Here is an 18449-nt window from a genome sequence, read left to right as displayed (position 1 = left end):
GCTCGTTTCCTCAAAGCCTGACTCCTAACCCCCACCCCCTACCCCACCCACTGCCACAGCAGCATGACAAATGAAGAGTTTCATCTTTGCAGAAATATCTTCCTTCCTCTATCCCGAGATTGTGCCTTGGTTTTTCCCAACTTGTTTTTCCTCCTATCAGTCAGTTATTTGCCCTCAGTACACAATTTATGAACAAAGAAAATCTGATTTGAAAACAATTAGTTGTGGCACAATACTCTGTGAGTGCAGAATGCAACATTTGACTCGTGCAGGATTAGTGATGCACAGTAAAGATGGGTTTAGACACATGTGTGTGCCTTTGCATGTGTGCAACATCTGCATGTTTATGTGTATCTTCTCTCATGATGACATTTTTACACACAATCCTCTTAACATGAGGATTAAAACAAAACCAAGACAGATTTGTGGCTCCCTCTCGTTCTGCTGCAGCTTTTTCCTTGTGTTTCTTCTTTGTGTTTAATCCACTGAACTGGTGGGAGGGGTGGTCTCATGTTGGCCTCTTTCTTTAAATGCAACTGATATCCTACTGTTCATGTCAATGAAAAAAGCATGAACTGCACTAAGCCATGTTCTCCATATTCTTGTCAATGCTAATGTTATTTCTTCCATTGGTGAGTCCCCTTCATGTGAACCCTGCACCATCCTGCTGGGATCATGAAGCTCAATCTAATCTGGTCTTTCTCTGCTGAGAGAAAAAAGCTGCAACTAGAAACACGTGTAGGACGAATGCAGTGTGTTTTCAGGAAACCTGATTCCTGTTATGTGTGTCTGTAGCAGAACAGGCAGATCCAGTGACGGACTGATGCTCAGGACTGACCGTTCTCTGCTCTTTGACTTCAATTTCTTAGACTGAAGTACATTTGTCACGGGTGTGCTGACACACAGGATGCATAGCCAGCAGTGATGGTGCATGTTATTCATGATGTTCATGAACATCATTAGTGGCCTATCCCTGGTCAAAACCACTAAACGAGTCTACAGATGCCCTCGCTGTAGGGGCCAAATGTTCAGGCCTAACTAGCATTAGTCAAATGCTCATTTCAGGCTCCTTTTGAACCGTCTCATGTAAACTGTTATACTTGCTTTATGCTTTCTGTTGCTTTCTGTGCTCACGTCACAGCAAAGTCAAGCAGTGTTTTCAGTGGGAAACATTAAGTAATTTAAAAAGACAGCTGCTGATGAATTACTGTAACAACTTAACAACAATTTCCATCTCTGTCTTCACCAGAACCTGTTGGTCTTCATGGGTCCTGGGTTATATGTGTGTGTTTGTGTGTGTGTGTCATTTTTCTGGGTATTTAATTATAAAAATTACAGCAAAGACTGAGTGAATCGTCCTCCTGGTGTACAAGTAGAACATGACTCATGAACCAAGAGAACCAAGTCACTCCCTCATCTAACTCATCACTCTTCTGCACTTCCATGGGTTCAACTTCTGCTCGCATCCTCACACACCTCACTAATGCTCAAGGATCGCAGCCATCAATGAGCACATTGAGCAATGTCAACTCAGACAGTATTCCTGTTCAAACACTGGCCAGTCAACCAGTTTTGTGACTGAACGTTCCACCCCAACAGTGAATCCTCTGTCAAAGACCTTTACCTCTCATTATGAGAAAGATAGTAAAATGTTTTACTAATAATTTTTCCCTTTCTTTGTTGAACAAAATGTCCTTCGCTGCTTCTTTTATTGAAATACGATACAATTGGTGTGATGCAAATTTTGTGTAAACTGCAAATAAGAATGCAGTTGCATGTAAGACATGCTGAGGAATGCAGTTGTTTATAGGATAGTAACACAGCAGAACAAGAAGATATTTAAACTGAAGTCAACACCGTCAGGAGAGGACAATAACTCACATTCCTAATGGATCCTGTCTCTGTTTTTAATTGTGGACAGCTTCTGGCTTTGAAAAGTTGCCTTGAACCTGCGTTCTTTTTAATTACCAGCAGGGGGTTAGCTACTGTGGCAGCCAAAATAATTTTGCTTGTATAGACCTACAGGGGAAAACAACGCTAAGCTCCTTTATTCTATGATCGCAGTTACTTTCCTGGTGGGCTCATGGCTTCAGTTGCTTGTTTCAAGGGTTACTGAGTACATCATGAAGCTGATTTTGTAAAATATGGTCTCCTTTAGCTGCTACAGTATATGAGAGTGAACTGTCTGTGATATCCACGTCTAAAAAGCTAAGATTACAGTACAACAACTGTTCTAGTCCTGGTTAGTTACAGCATATGGTACTCCAGCTTAAAACACTTTTGCAGTCAGAAACATTACCATATATATTTCCATACAGGGATAAACATGTGGATAATTTACAAAGAAAGTCAGATTTTAAACTTTTTATTCCTTGTGTGTTTTTGTTCACTGTTTAAGGGGTAAATGAAAATAAAACTGCTCCTCAGTCACCATGACAACAGCCTATTTCCCGATAAATGCAGCTGCTGGGAGGTGTCAAAGGTCACTCTGGGGTAATGGGTGATGGATGATGGGTGGGGGGATCTTGGTAAATATGTGAATGGGGCTGTGTGTGGTTCATCTTGCTGTTACCCGTAGTGACAGAAATGGCCCTTTTTGGTGTGCATGGTGTCTCTGTTAACTTGTCTGAATGAGCCTTTCTGAAGCGCTGCACACATGGGATCGCTCTGAGCACATCTGTGTTGCAGTGGGACTGATGTTCTGAAGGCCATGTGGTTATTTTGAAGCTCAAGTTGTTAAAAGACAATATATTGTTTCAGTATCCATGATTTTAACAGACATGAAGTCAGGGTGTCCGCAGCTGATTACCTTATGATGGAATATGCCATTGGCCTGAGGTCAGGCTGCACTGTATGGCGCTAACAATGGCCAGCCTGGTCCTGATGGAGCTGACCTGGTGATCTGATGATGGCAAACCCCAAACAGAGCTGTGGGTAGAGGAGAGGTCATGACCACAAAGAAGGCAGTGTGAAGAGTGATTACTAATGTAGATGTCAGAACTGAGATCATCAGACTTTATGAAACTCACAACAAAGTTAACTTGATATTTCATGTAAATCTTTCTTAAATTCATAACAGGATAAAATCCTTACTTGGTTCAACAATGACACTGCTGTCAGCTGGAATAGTACAATAGCACATGCTGTATTGCCAGTTTTGAATGCATTTGGCTACGGATGCATTTTCTGTTGCCCTGAGTGTTCTCTCTGTTCCAGTAAAGGTGATGATGGTGATGAAAACTACGGGAACCTTTTTCTGACAAATCATTTGGTTCTGAATTTCTTACACAGGTGGATCTCATGATATGTAAAGTGGGCAGTGGTGTGGTTGTCCATACTGCTGACTCAGAGCAAGAAGATTCTGGGTTTTGCTCCATTCTCCATGCCCTCTCTGTGCCGAGTGGTGCATGGATTCTCTCCGTCTTCCTCCAGCAGTCCAAAGACATGCATGAGTTTGGTTAATCGGTGATCCCCCCCACTTAGAATAAATGGATGGTAGGAAAGAAGTCTCAAAGGAATTGGATTGAGCAGCCAGAACACAATGACAAAAATATAATTGTTCTTTACAACCTAAAATCGTCTTTAAAATATGGGAAACGGGGATATGTCATCTAACTGAAACAGTCACTTCCTGCACTTTGTATTTTGTCTCAGACATCGATTAAAATATATACTTTAAAATAAATAATTAACTTAATTTTACTTTGAGATCTTCCTGCTTTTGTTTTGAACATCATACTAACAGTGCTTTCAAACACAGAGTAACTAGTGCATTTGGCAAACTAGTAGCTTAACCATGAAACGAGATATATATTACTAATTGCTACTTTTTTAAAATGAGAAAATTTGACTCGGACACAGAATCCAACAGTCAATTTATGAATTTATTAAAAAACAAAAAAAAAAAAAAAAACGTTGGAGATGCCGGGGATTGAACCCGGGGCCTCATACATGCAAAGCATGCGCTCTACCACTGAGCTACATCCCCACACGAGCGGAGGCTCACACCGTAGCCTATATAAACATGGCACGTTTCGTACTATTATACTCTCAACGTAAGCATAGATTGTCAGTGGCAACATTCCGTACCGTCACTTAGAAGGACTTACACAGGCTACCTTGAAGCACACGTTTCCTTAACCATACTGCGAACTACGAAACACGTGACACTAAAAATGTGCTGCCTACTAAAACTTGGGCTAAGGTTTATTTCTCATGCTAAACCTGAAATATTACATAAAGAGATAGTAAGACTTTCGATTGCTACTATTTATTTTATTGTTCTGTGGGTTCCTGTCATAGACCGGTTCGCCCGAGGCTGTGAACGCCATGACACGGCCAACAGGTGTCGCTGTTGGCCGTGCGTGCCTACAACACGTCAGATTGTGCTCTCGGAGAATTTCACAGCGTTTTGTCAGGAACTGTCATCATGCGACCGTGTAACAACGTTTTCAACATGCGGAAAAGCATGAAAGCGGACACGCGTAGATGCTTGGCTTTGACGTAGGCTAGAATCACAGTTGTGACCAGACACTAAGCGTTTCTTCTAACTTACCTGCATTTACCTGGTCCGCTCACATCCACCTGTTGTCCCATCGGCGGCAAGTAGGCACACAAAGACGGTGGGACTGTGAGTGAGGAATGAGATGAGGTTTTACCCCTATAAATTAGCATGTCTCTTGGCGTTCGGGTGTTTTGTGTCGGTTACTTGGATTAAATCGATTCCCAGTGATGAAGGTGAGTGTACCTGCTTTTACTTTTCACATGCTGACTCAAACGGAAACTTTATACTCATCTGCTGTTTATTCTCATGGAAACAGAAAATACCGCAGGGTTAAAGTTCGCGTCACAGCGTAGCATGAGCAACTTTTACATTTTTATGTTTTTAAATTATTTATTTATTTTTACAAATTATTAGCATAACCTTCTCGATCGTCGGGCGACGGTCTCTCTGTATACAACACTCTGTTTCACATGGAGTACAAACGTCTTATTGAAGAGGCTGTGGGAAATGTTGTTTCCTAAGAAAAAAAATGAAAGTTATACCGGTTATAAAGTCTTTCCCTAACGTCATAACATCACCGTGTGAGTTTTAGTAGTAAGCCAACACACCCACCATCTCGGCCTGCCGACCTGCTCCATTACTAACAGCGAGGTATTCAAGGAACAAACGCTTTCTGCTGTTGCTTTTTCACTCTGTTCTTCTCATTCCGAGCTCTTGTATTTTTATTGCGAATGACTTTGTTTATCTTTTAGGTACAAACTCACAACCACTAGCACTTTATATAGCCTCTGTAGAAACTATCTACACCCTCACTTATCTTAACTGCACTAATGTATAGCTCTGTGTAAATAATCATTCTGTACATTCGATAATCTTTAATCCTACAACTGTTTACAACTTGCATAGTTCCCATTTCTGTATAGCTGTATATCTCAGATTCTGTAAAGTTATTTATTTCATATTCTGTATAGTTTTTCATATTTATATCCTGTTCATATCCTGTACATAGCTTGTACTCACTACAGCCTGTACATACTTATAGTTATAGAATATTCACAACATACTTCATATCGTGTACATTATAACATACCATAATAGACCCATTTCTGTAATATACTCACATATCTATATTATTGCTAATATATATTGTAATATATCTATATCACTAAAGCACTTCTGGATGGATGCAAACTGCATTTCGTTGCCCTGTACCTGTGCATGTGCAATGACAATAAAGTTGAATTCTATTCTATTCTATTCTATTCTATTCTAAATACTTATTTTACTGGTAAACAGAAGGGAGTAAAATGTCTGTGAAGGTTCTCAGTCATCCAGGTCAGCGTAGTCAAAGGAGCTTGCAAAGAAAAGCGTCTGGACTTCTTTAAGTTGCTTGAAGACGTTTCACCTCTCATCCGAGAAGCTTCTTCAAGTTCTAAGGTCAAATGGTGGAGAGTCCCAGATATAAACCTAATGGGAGTGACCCCCCACAGAGGGACAAAGGACCCCCTGATGATCCTCTAATCACCTGAGCCAAGGTGTGAAACTGGGTGTGGGTCCCAATCAACCAGAGTTTCGGGTGTGTTCATTGTGAAACCTGGCCCCACCTTATCATGCAAATTCCTGAGGTCAGAAGGCCCAGGATGTGAGTGGGCGTTAAGGCGTCTGGGAAGGGATCTCAAAACTGGATTATAGATGGCAGACAGTTGGTGTCGTAAACCCCGCCTCTGTTCAAAGATGGTCGCTCACAGTGGACTTAGATGGCTTCTTTCTACAAGAAGACAGCTCCTTGGAGGACAGGACCAACTTCACACCCGATCAGATCTGCACACTGTTAGACCTCTGCCTCACCACTACATATTTCAAGTACAACGAAGGCTTTTACAGACAAAAACATGGCTGTGCCATGGGCTCCCCCGTATCACCTATTGTAGCCAACCTTTACATGGAGGAAGTGGAAAGGAAGGCTCTTGTCTCTTTCAAAGGAAGAGTACCCAGCCACTGGTACAGATATGTGGACGACACCTGGGTCAAAATCAAGACACAAGAAGTGGAATCCTTCACTGCGCACATTAACGCTGTGGATAAAAACATCAAGTTCACCAGGGAAGACACAAAGGACAACTGTTTGCCTTTCCTGGACTGCGCCGTGCACATTGAAGAGAACGGCAAACTCAACATCGAAATTTACCGGAAGCCCACACACACGGACCAGTACCTCCTCTTTGACTCCCATCACCCTCTGGAACACAAACTTGGAGTAATTAGGACCCTACACCACCGGGCAGAACATGTTCCCTCTAAGCCTGAAGGGAAAAAGAAGGAACACACACATGTAAAGGAAGCACTCAAAACGTGCGGCTATCCTAAATGGGCGTTCTTAAAGTCAGCAAAGAGGCAAAGAAAAGAAGACCAGACACCAGCGAGGGAGGATAAGAAGGACAGACGCAACAACATTGTCATCCCCTATGTAGCCGGTGTATCAGAGACACTCAGGAGAGTTTTCTCCAAGCATGACATCCCGGTGTATTTCAGACCCAGCAACACACTCAGACAGAAACTGGTTCACCCGAAAGACAAAACGCCAAAACACAAACTTAACAATGTGGTGTATGCTGTACAGTGCAGCGAGGAATGCTCAGACCTCTACATTGGAGAGACCAAACAGCCACTTCACAAGCGCATGGCACAACACAGAAGAGCCACCTCCACAGGACAAGACTCAGCAGTCCATCTGCATCTTAAGGATAAAGGTCACTCTTTCGAGGATGCCAATGTTCACATTTTGGACAGAGAGGACAGATGGTTTGAAAGAGGAGTGAAAGAAGCCATCTATGCCCACTGTGAGTGACCATCTTTGAACAGAGGCGGGGGTTTACGACACCAACTCTCTGCCATCTATAATCCAGTTTTGAGATCCCTTCCCAGACGCCTTAACGCCCACTCACATCCTGGGCCATCTGACCTCAGGAATTCGCATGATAAGGTGGGGCCAGGTTTCACAATGAACACACCCGAAACTCTGGTTGATTGGGACCCACACCCAGTTTCACACCTTGGCTCAGGCGATTAGAGGATCATCAGGGGGTCCTTTTGTCCCTCTGTGGGGGGTCACTCCCACTAGGTTTATATCTGGGACTCTCCACCATTTGACCTTAGAACTGAAGAAGCTTCTCGGATGAGAGGTGAAACGTCTTCAAGCAACTTAAAGAAGGGAGTAAAGGCCTAGCAAGCTGAAACACAGTTTTAATGAAACCAAAAGTTTTATTGAACATATAATATTTGCATGATTAATAAGGCACTGCAGCTCAGACAACAGACATCTTAACATAACAGCGAAAGCACAGGTATCTTCACAGCTGGGCTCCTCTCAGCTGCTGTCGTGGCTTATTGGGACGCTTGATGGAAATGAGCCATTGTCATTAGGCTTGTCCTTTTTCCTCCTTACCTTGACAAAGTTTTATTAATAGTGGGATAGTAGTTTAAAACCGGAAGTTAATACTAGAACTTTATTTGGTATATTTTGAGTTATTTGAGGATTTTTTTTTTTGACATATTCAAGCTGTGCAGGTAAATGTTCTATCATAAATACTCCAATAACTGTAGACACCATTAAGTCTGCTGCAATACTGGTGAGCTCTCATACCAGAGCTTTCATCTTAATGCCAGAGCCACACCTGTGAAGTTGGGTAGCTGCATTTTACATTGTTGTGAAGGTATTGTGTTGACAAAACCCGCCCACAGAAAAGCAGACCTATACGGCTAGCTGTAGAAAAGCTAAATGGAAAGGCACATACAGAGTGCTCTTCTAATCAATTTGAGCACCTGATGTGCTTTGTTCCTACAAGCCTGCATTACAACAATGCCTAAACAAAGTCTTATATGAGACTCCTCCTCACCCACCCTCAATTGTATTCCACAACTTAGATATTCACATTATTCACACTCTCATAACACATACATATAGGACCTTGGGGGTGGGCACGCTACACGCTACAAAAAAAAGGGATGGGTATCGTTTAGGTTTTATCCGATACCGGTGCCACACCGGTACTTTTGAAACGGTGCTGGTGCTTAAAGAATGGAGAACACAAACTTTGTCCAAAAACCTCTCATGTTTAGCTGTTTTTTTGTAAAAAGATAACAATGTTAGCCTTTTCTGCAGCTATAGTTCACCGTACATGCATTAATGTAATAACGTGGTTGGCCTACTCAACATAAATTACACACGAACATGAAGCTACTCACGCAGAGAAGAACGGCTGCTGCTGCATCATCATCATTTCTGCTACACTGGCAGGGCTAGGGGCCAGGACTCTCCTCTTCGGGTTTTTGGGGGATGTTGCTAACTCCGATAACAAGGACCACACCCGCAGTAGGTACGGTGCATTTCTCAGCTTTAAAAAAGCTGATGTTTCATCAGATTCGAGGTGTTACCTCCTTTGACAGTATTACAGTATCACCTTAAAACACTTGTTGCAGGCTGCTGAGTTTTCATCTTTTGCTGTGAAGTACAGCCAGACTTTGGACCGCTTCGCCTTGGACATTTTTAATCTGTAGCTCGGCTCTAAAAGAACGTACGTACCTGGGCCCTCCTACTATCCTCGGAAACGTAAAATGATTGGCTAGAATCCAAAGTGTATCACAGCTCAGGAAAAAAAAGCACCGAAATTAAGCACCGAAATGCAGTGTTGGTCAAGTTACTTGAAAAAAGTAATCAGTAACTAATTACTGATTACTTCCCCAAAAAAGTAATCCCGTTACTTTACTGATTACTTATTTTCAAAAGTAATTAATTACTTAGTTACTTAGTTACTTTTTAAAAACACGATTTACAACCTGAGTAGGTGATAAAGTGATAGATCTTTCAGCCCAATTCTACTTTTTCTGCATAATCCATCATACAAAATGTAATCAAATGGAAAAGTCTCTTTTTAAAACTTGTTTTATTAGTTTTAATCTTTTAACTTTATGCATCAAGCAAAAATTTAATTATATGCAACATTCTCTGAGTTGAATAAATTAGTTTAACATTTAAACCTATTTTCTGCACATTCCAGCACATAAAATAAAATATTTTTTGTGTTTACACTCAGTCTTTCAAATAGATGCAAGTAAAACACAGCAGAACATAAATAAAGTCAAAGACTCAGCGGTCCTGTTGCTCTATTTTCACCTGTAAAGCAGGAGTGCGGTAGGCGGAGGTTTACCCTGGTGCAGGTGTGCCGCGGTCAGTTGAAGAATCCGCGAGTTTCTCTGTGAGTTTCCCATTACGTCGTTACAAGTAACGCATTACCGCCCATCTCTGCCGAAATGTGCGCTGCTTTTCGGTCTGGTTACTACCATTTATGTCAGAACCCAGTACCCATCCCTAATACTAATGTGACCCTAAGAGCCTCTACAGCTTAGGAAAACTCAAAGTCATTCATGCATATAAAAAAAATTGATCGTTGAACGTGTAACATGTCCTTTCAAAAGTAATCAACTGTCATTTATAAAAGTGGCAGATAAAAGCACAAAGTGTGAACTGATTACATGAAAATGTTCCGTGAGTGAACGTTGATGTCGGAGAGTTGAAAGCAGTTGAACAAAGAGATTGGAGTGATTGAAAACAAGAATCTCTGCAAGTGCTGCAGACGTGTCTGCACTATAAATAGAGCTGCCTGGTGTATAAACAGAGAGAGAAGCATCTGTTAGAAACATGAATGTCATTGTGAAAACAAAAATATGGGGAGATGCTGAAATGCCAGCTCCCAAGCAAAGATGACAAAAGCTTACTGATTCCAACTTCTTTGAAGATTTGCATATTTATTTGTTTTCTGTGGTCATTCAGATAAAATAAGGAAAGTTGACTCAAGTTAGGCTTTCCACCATCTGAAGGGACATATCTGCTTAAGGTGGGCGGTTATTATGGAATGATGTGACTTTAAGTTAGAAATTAAGCCGATAAGCAGTCAGTTTGCTGACAACTAGTGTGTCTTAACTCTTTAAACTTTGCTGTATGCATCCAGGTTCAACAGTGATGCCTGACCTGCAGATCCTGTACAAGCGTCTGCTGGTGGCCGAGGAGCTGGGGGGGCAGGTCAGTCAGGATCTCAGCAGCATCCTGGAACAGCTAAGGAACCTTTCCAAAACTGGCAACGACACCTATCTTTACTCTGTCCACAACAGGACAGGCTTTAAAGGTGGGTAGCAGAGAACCCAGCACTATTTGTTTTTATGACTTTGAATAAAGGCAAATGTCTTTGGAAATGCGTCATAAGAGCAAGATATTAGAAACAAAAAAGATAACTACATGGATACAGTACACAGCATCAACAGACCTAAAGCTGAAAACACTGAACACAGTCCATGCTGGATAGCATGTACTGACCAATGCTATTCTCCACTCACTGGGAATCATTCTTTTATGTGTAAGGCAACACTGGACTCAACTTTAAACACAGATTTCTTAACTTTGTAATAAGAATGATAAAAAACAATAAAAAAGACAATCGTGGTGCTAAAGTTCTACAGCATCTTTGAACTTGCCAAGGCCTGTTCATTTCTTATTAGTGATCACGATTGACTCAAACTGGCAGTTCGTTCGACTGCACTGTTTGATGGCATTTATTGGACTGAATAATAGGCCAAGTAACTCAGCGAAGATCTAAGGGGAAAAATTGTAGTTTGGAAGATCTGTTGGAGACATTTTTTAAGCAACTGGAGGTTCCAAGGTCATGAATTCAAACAACTGTAAGTTGGTACAGATTATTCAGTTGGAAGAAGACCCAAAGTGTCACTCTCAGATGAGAGGAAATTGGTTCAGAACAACTCAAAGGCCAACGAGGCTCAAGCCTGCCGAACTGAAGTTAGTTTTATATTGCTGTGGACGGAGGGCGTGCCAAGAAAAAAGGCCTCTGCTCTAAAACTGATCCCTTCGAGCTTGACTGGAATTTGCAGCTTGCGCTATCTGGCTGTAATGACAAAGGTATGTTTGGAGGAGTAAAGGTGAGGCTTTCAAACCTAAACAGTAAAGCCAAATGTGAAGCATGGTGGTGACGGTTCCATGCTCTGGGGCTTTTTTGACACCAGTGGTAGTGGAACATTGCACAAAGTGGACGGAACAATGAAGGAGGACTAGCTCTAAATTCTTTAACGTAACATCAGATGAAGAGCTAGTTGATTGAAACTTGGACACAATTAAATGTTCAAACAGGACAAACACACAGCAAAGCTGCTTTTAGAATGGAAGCAGGCTAACATTATTCTTTCAGAATGGCCTTGCCACAGCCCTGACCTCAACCCTATTAAAACTTTGTAAATGTTTCTTAACCCTGGAGAACCAATGGGGTCGGCTCTGACCCCATTGGTTTACTAGGAAACCATGGGGTCAAATTTGACCCCATGGTTTCTCCAGGGTTAAAATGTCAGTGTTCATGCAATGGTGAATACACAGTATTTCTAGGATTTCTCTGAATCTGGTTAATTAAATTGGTGTTTTTTGGCTTAATGAAGAAAAAAAAAAGTCACAACAGAGACCTCTAGCTGAAACTGTACTTTGTTTAAGCATTTCCACACAATCAAAAGAAATGTGGACCTAAGTCATTTGACTTGTAAAACATAAGGAGATCACCCAGGTTTCTCTCTGTGTAATGTACCACGGGCAGTTTATCTACAGAAGTTGCAGTTGATGGTTGACACAGGAGCACAGGTCTCAAATTTTGTCTGTCTGCCATAATTCCTATTTATTTAGTTTCCTGTATGTATAGGAAACAAAATACATATGAAAGTTAATCATATATTTTTACCTGGCCTATTAGCATGTTGTGTGCTAACTGTGCTAACTATAACACCACATGCCTCTATCCCTTTTTCTTTGTGTTTACAGAAACAGAAAAGCAACCTACAGGCTTGCAAACATTCATTCAGCCCAATATTTACATTTTCATGCCCCACCTCAGACTCCATCCGGGCAGCCTTGTACCTAATGTAGTGCTGGGACAGGGACGTCGTGGAGGTATGAAGCCCTCACATTTAATAAAAATGCACAGCCCTACTATTCAATGAATCTTGGTAGGATTATGTGCGTGTGCGTGTGTGTGTGTGTGTGTGTGTGTGTGTGTGTGTGTGTGTGTGTGTATGGCAAATGGCCTGTATTTGTATAGCGCTTTACTAGTCCCTAAGGACCCCAAAGTGCTTTACATATCCAGTCATCCACCCATTCACACACACATTCACACACTGGTGGTGGCAGCTACATTGTAGCCACAGCCACCCTGGGGCGCACTGACTGTATATATATATATGTATATGTGTATATAAATAAATAAATAAAGTGAATGCAAGAGTCAAATAAGGGATAGTCAGTTTTACATCTGCTGTGCTAATGGAAGCAGACAGTGACTATAGTTTTTCTCTGGTTCTCTATCCTGTCATCTCTCAGTGTCCGTGGTGCTTGGCATTCCCACTGTGAAGCGTGACAAGCAAAGTTACCTGGTCAACACGCTTAGCTCTCTGCTATTTAGCCTGACTTCATCACAGTGCCAGGATCTCCTCATCATCGTCTTTGTTGCTGAGGTTACACACACACACACACACACACACACACACACACACACACACACACACACACACACACACACACTCTAGCTGGCTAACTGTCCGTAAGTTTGCTGTTACTTTACAAAACAAATGTAAGTTATTTATATCTTTGCTTTGAATCATTGGATCATTTCCTGCTAGACACAGTGTAGTTTCATATTAAACACAAGTTACTAAGAAGAGTTATGTTAGCCAGTGAAGTAATTTGGCCTGCTATATAACTTTAATTTCTGCTGCGATGCAATTATGCTAAGGTATAGTTAGCCAGCTACATGTAACTTAGCTACGGTGCATTCATGTGGTGGTGGTTAATTTATAAAGTTAGCTGATAACTTTAAAAAACAACCACCAAATCTCAAGCACAGTGGTAAAAGTTTCACATTGTGGGGATGTGGTTTTCCCCTCTCACTCAGATGGGCTTCATTGGATTAAAGTTGTTTTTTTTCCTTTCCAGTTTATGCTAGCTAATTTTAGCTTGCCTATAATAAATTCCTTGATATGCAGTGTAGCAGCTGGCTTGGCTTACCTAAAGCACATCAGTGTTTGTTAGCCTATCCTAATGCACCTGACCTCATAACACTCCTGAACTCAAACACCATAATTTAGTGGTGAACAAGGTAAATTGTTCCCTACTGCAAACAATTAATTTCAATTGCATGTCATAAATTATAATAAATCATAAATAAATACCATAAATAAGTATTCAGGACCAGAATGACCTTTGCTTCCTTCTTTGCGCCCACATGCTGATTTACTTATTGGGTGAGATGTGACACACAGCTGTTATACAGTGCCACTAAAGAACTTTTTTCTGATGTCAGTCTGACTCACTGAGAGTGCTCTTGCATATGGACTATAATGTGCTGTTTGCTAGACATCTGAGAGAAAGGACACATGAACACCTAACGACTTTCATACCTGCTCATCTTTGGGGTTTTCTTTTATTGTTTTTTTTTTTTTGTGAGTAACAAAAACTATAAACAGGAACACAACGAGTCTTTATCAACCCCCAAACTGAAACTGATAATATGTCTGGCCTTCAAAGGACTTACACAGTTACAGTCTCAGTCTGTAAGAGCACCAGCGTGTATTCATTGTTGCAAAAGCCTCGAGGAGCTCAAGTTTTATATTAATTCAGTCAAATATGCCCCCCCTCCCCATCACTGACCCAGTCCTGTCTCTCTCTCTGTCTTTCAGACAAACTTAGACTATGTGAACAGTGTAGCAGAGACCATCATGAAGAAGTAAGTGAGCTAGATTGCCTCCCATGGGGCAGTTTCTCTGTTGTATCAGTGTTCACGTTAGACTTAAGTTTCATGCTCTTTATTGCTTGCAGCACCAGCAGCAGACTGCTGTTTCTGTCTGTAAGTGTATAAAAAATAAGATGTTTATTATTACAGTAGGATTGTATTGCATGTGGGCATTCACCAATCTATTTTTCTTTAGTCAGCCATGAACTAACTATGGCTGATGGTCATATGTGTGAGATTTGTCTACTGGGGAAGTATTTCTCTTTATGTGCAACTTCAACATGGAAATGGTCTGTTTTATGTATCGCTTTACAAATAAAGGAAAAGTTAGGCAGCTACATTTCCATTTCTCTTCTTTGAGATTCAACCACAGATTAAAAGAAATAAACCTGAGATAACAGGGGGTAATCTGTAAGCATAAAACTACACATTGGCATGTAATTTTATGCAAAGAGAACACAAGAAATGTCCAAATCTTAAATGACTGTATCACTGGAGTGTATAAAACTTATCTTCATACATTCATTCATTTTTTTGAACTCAATTAGATGTTCTGGTAAAATGGAACTGGAAACGCCTGATTACATTTCTGTTTACGCAAATGCTTCAGTGTAGTCTATGTGCACTGATGCTTTACATTAGCCTCTACTACATGCTAACAAAAGCTGTCACAAAACAGGTTTTTAATGTTGTTGCTGCTCTTCCTCCCGGCAACGGGAAAGTGTGAAAGTTGGTTCCCAGCATATGTTTTCAGGAATTTGTTCTCTGATTAACCTAAACGCCTGTTGGTCAAATACAATGTTTGATCTGTGATTTAGGAAGAACTTTTCAGGACAGCTAGGTAAAGTGTGAGAATGAAACGCCCTACAGTTCATAAGACTTGTTATTACATATTTTGTTAGCATACACATAACTGTTTGATTAACCTCTAAATACTAACAAAGAATGTCTATTATTTCCTTTGTATCTTGATGTTGATCTCTGCAGTTAACTAGCTCATTCTTTGCAGTTTTCCCAAGGAGGTGCAGTCTGGATTGCTGGAGGTCATCTCTCCTTCACAGTATTACTACCCTGACTTCGCCAGCCTTAAGGAGACTTTTGGAGACTCCAAAGAAAGAGTCAAGTACGGTGCATATACAAAATCACATGATGCAGTCTCGAAATGCTACAAATGTTTTGTCAGTGATGGTAATTCTGAAGTGTTTTTTACCGTATTTTTCGGACCATAAGGCGCACCAGATTATACATTACAGAATCCTGCCATGCAATTGCATTTGTCCATAACCATCGGGAACCTTCGCATTAACATTTTTGTCGAGTGGGGAAAAAAAGTTAGCGTTCATCCTCCAGCTTCACTGTGTTTATGTTATGCTAGCATAGCTGTGTCGCCAGCGATCACGTAGCACAACATTATATACCAGGTAGCCGAACTTTAGTAATGCTACAAACGTCACTGCTGTTTAGTTTCATTTATGTTGGAAGTGATAGCAGAGCTGTACGTTTGAATTTTCTCACAAATCTGTCAGTCAGAACATGCTATATCATGTTTAGGTGGAAGCTAGCGAGCTAACTTCCTGCTAACTTCTAACTCCGTTAAATTTAATACATTCTGTGTTCATGGATGCCTGGATGTTAAACTTAATTGTTACACCTGGTAAAGCAGGAACGCTGATCATTTTATTAAAGATGAAAGAATTTAGACAGTTTTTAACTCTCAGTGATGCTGCAGTGTTTGTTTGACTTTGGGACCTGAGGATGACGGAGTTTAGGACCCAGATTACTAGGGCTGCACATAAGTGGTCCGCTACCATGGTCCGGCTACCATAGGCTCCTGCCTATGGTAGCCGTAATGCTCCAACAATCCATCAAGTTGTGCGGCTTCGTAGCAACCAAAGTCGTACTAAAACATTTTTTGACAGATTTTTGAGCACCATGTACCACATAAAATCGGTTCAAGGTCAGTAAGCACAACCAGAATTCATACATAAGACGCATCAGATTATAGGGCGCACTGTTGATTTTGGAGAATATTAAAGGATTTTTAAGAGCGCTTTATAGTGCAGAAAATAGAGTAGGTGCTGCTGCAGTGGCACAGAGGACACAAAACCAACATATACACTACATAACCTAATAAATAAATGATGAAGAGTAGGAGACTTATAATGTGTTTGGTGTGTTAAACAATAAACTGTTATTTATTGAATGCAGAGTGGTGTATAAACACACAGTGAGTACCAAAACCAAAAAGGTGAGTGAATTTCTGCTCGGGTTATATTTGTGCTTCTTGTTTGATTTTAGATGGCGAACAAAACAGAATCTGGACTTCAGCTTCCTCATGCTCTACGCTCAAGACAAAGGAACGTTTTATGTTCAGGTTAGGGTCAGACTTTAGTTATTATTTATTAAACACCTTATTTCTATTGTGTTTTGCATATCATGTTTCAGGAAAGTTATTTTTAGCACCATTTATTTGTTTGTGATATCAGCCAGAGTAGCTTTGTATGTTATAATTCTTCCTTCTATATCTTTCGCTTTCACATTGCTTGTCTGGGTAGGGGCACTGCAGATGAGCTCAGACTATAAATGCTTACAGAAGACCCAAAGATGACATCACAGAAATGTGAAATACAAAAGTCTGAAATGATAGCCTGTTGTAAACTCTTTCTCCTTTTCACCAGGAGTGGTCTGATTGGGCTGTAGCTGTGCTTATGTTTAAACTTTTTATAAATAGTGTCTACTTCCTGACACGTCTGTTTTTAACAAGCTAAGCAGATCTAAAATGTGTGGTCGAATGCCTAAGTGCAGCACAGAGTCCTGTTACGTTTAGGATAACTAAGAAAAAGGATAAAGGAGCAAATTATTATTTGTTGTCTGTTGATTTCCAGTTAGAGGATGATGTTGTTGCTAAGTCGGGCTACTATGACGAGATGAAGGCCTACGCCACAAACGAAGCTTCAAAGCCATGGCTCTACCTTGAGTTCTCCCAGCTTGGATTTATAGGTGTGCTTTTGTGTAAAATACTGAAGTAATTTTTGTGTGTGTGTGTGTGGATTTTTTTAGGTAATATTACACGAATGCATTTGTGTGTATGTGTGATTCTCCAGGCAAGTTGTTTCGCACCCAGGACCTCCCAATGATCGCCGAGTTCTTCCTCATGTTTCACAGAGACAAACCTATTGACTGGCTGCTGGATCACATTCTGTGGGTGAAGGTTTGCAACCCCGAGAAAGATGATGTAAGTCAGTTATATCAAGAGTCAAGAAATGCAAAGTATAGATTCATTTGTGTTTTGGGAAAGAGTCAGACCACTTCATTATTTTTTTTTTACACACTTTGCTGTTTGTTACAGCCCTACAAATAAGAAAAAACACGTTGTTGTTGAGGATTTTTGTTAAAATGGAGCATAAATCTCTAAATAAATCTGTGGTTAAATAGATCTGGGACTCAGACTCTACACACTCTATGTAGATGACACCTCTTGTCTATACAAAGCATGGTATTTCCAGTACTGAGAAAGCATTGAACAGTACATTTTTTCCTATTGCTTGTTTTTTTTGTTGTTGTTGTAAAGAGCAGCTTTTACAGTGCATTTCAAACTCACATGTTCTCATATTGTATATAGAAACACTGCACAGAGCAGAAGGCACTACTCAAGCAGAGGTACAAGCCTTCCCTCTTTCAGCATGTTGGTCTCCACTCTTCTCTGCCCGGGAAACTGCAGCATCTGAAGGTGAGAGTTCTGTTGGGGTTTGAATATATAATCCGAATGCGTATTTGCTGATTATATTGTTTTAATATAAGAGAGGCCTAACTCTGAGTACAGTCTGTGCCAAAAAGCACTGACAGGGAACTGCATGCTTTTGCAGAGCAAGCTTTTGCAGCCGGAAAGTGAAACTAAGCAGAGTCTTTGATTGAAACTTATAGTGGTGTGATGTAGAGAGCAAGTATATAAATACCTCCGTTTGTGCTTCAGACCTGGGGTTGTGTGTTTTGTGTTCAGGTCTCCATATCAAGGATATGTAAAATAAAGATCATTTTTAAAGTAAAAGGACCACTTCTGAGCTGTGTCTTTCTTGGCCGTAAAGAATACAAAAGAACCGGATTTAATAGTTCAA

At 40.7% G+C, this 18449-nt stretch overlaps 1 protein-coding gene and 1 non-coding gene across 2 annotated transcripts in view; one reads left to right on the top strand and one right to left on the bottom strand.

Annotated features, from left to right (window-relative positions):
- Window positions 1-3916: 3916 nt before the first annotated feature.
- trnaa-ugc (transfer RNA alanine (anticodon UGC)) lies at window positions 3917-3988 on the bottom strand. The gene has a single exon. It is a non-coding gene; the product is annotated as a tRNA-Ala (tRNA).
- A 442-nt stretch (window positions 3989-4430) lies between these two features.
- The window catches only part of LOC146676753 (alpha-1,3-mannosyl-glycoprotein 4-beta-N-acetylglucosaminyltransferase B), a 35160-nt gene continuing 21141 nt past the window's right edge, over window positions 4431-18449 (top strand). Inside the window, exons 1-10 of the mRNA XM_085414753.1 lie at window positions 4431-4737; window positions 10513-10686; window positions 12372-12500; window positions 12927-13060; window positions 14282-14328; window positions 15344-15457; window positions 16633-16708; window positions 17220-17334; window positions 17439-17569; window positions 17957-18064. Coding sequence (XP_085270879.1) covers window positions 4647-4737; window positions 10513-10686; window positions 12372-12500; window positions 12927-13060; window positions 14282-14328; window positions 15344-15457; window positions 16633-16708; window positions 17220-17334; window positions 17439-17569; window positions 17957-18064 — 1119 coding nt within the window. The 5' untranslated portion in view covers window positions 4431-4646. The remainder of the gene's footprint in view (window positions 4738-10512; window positions 10687-12371; window positions 12501-12926; window positions 13061-14281; window positions 14329-15343; window positions 15458-16632; window positions 16709-17219; window positions 17335-17438; window positions 17570-17956; window positions 18065-18449) is intronic.

The sequence above is a fragment of the Rhamphochromis longiceps genome, linkage group LG2 (assembly GCF_057381845.1).
Source record: "Rhamphochromis longiceps isolate RC_006_pf linkage group LG2, R_longiceps_female_GT1.1, whole genome shotgun sequence".
NCBI lineage: Eukaryota > Metazoa > Chordata > Actinopteri > Cichliformes > Cichlidae > Rhamphochromis > Rhamphochromis longiceps.
The sequence above is the reverse complement of the archived record's forward strand: the minus strand, read 5'-3'. Positions and strand labels throughout refer to the sequence as shown.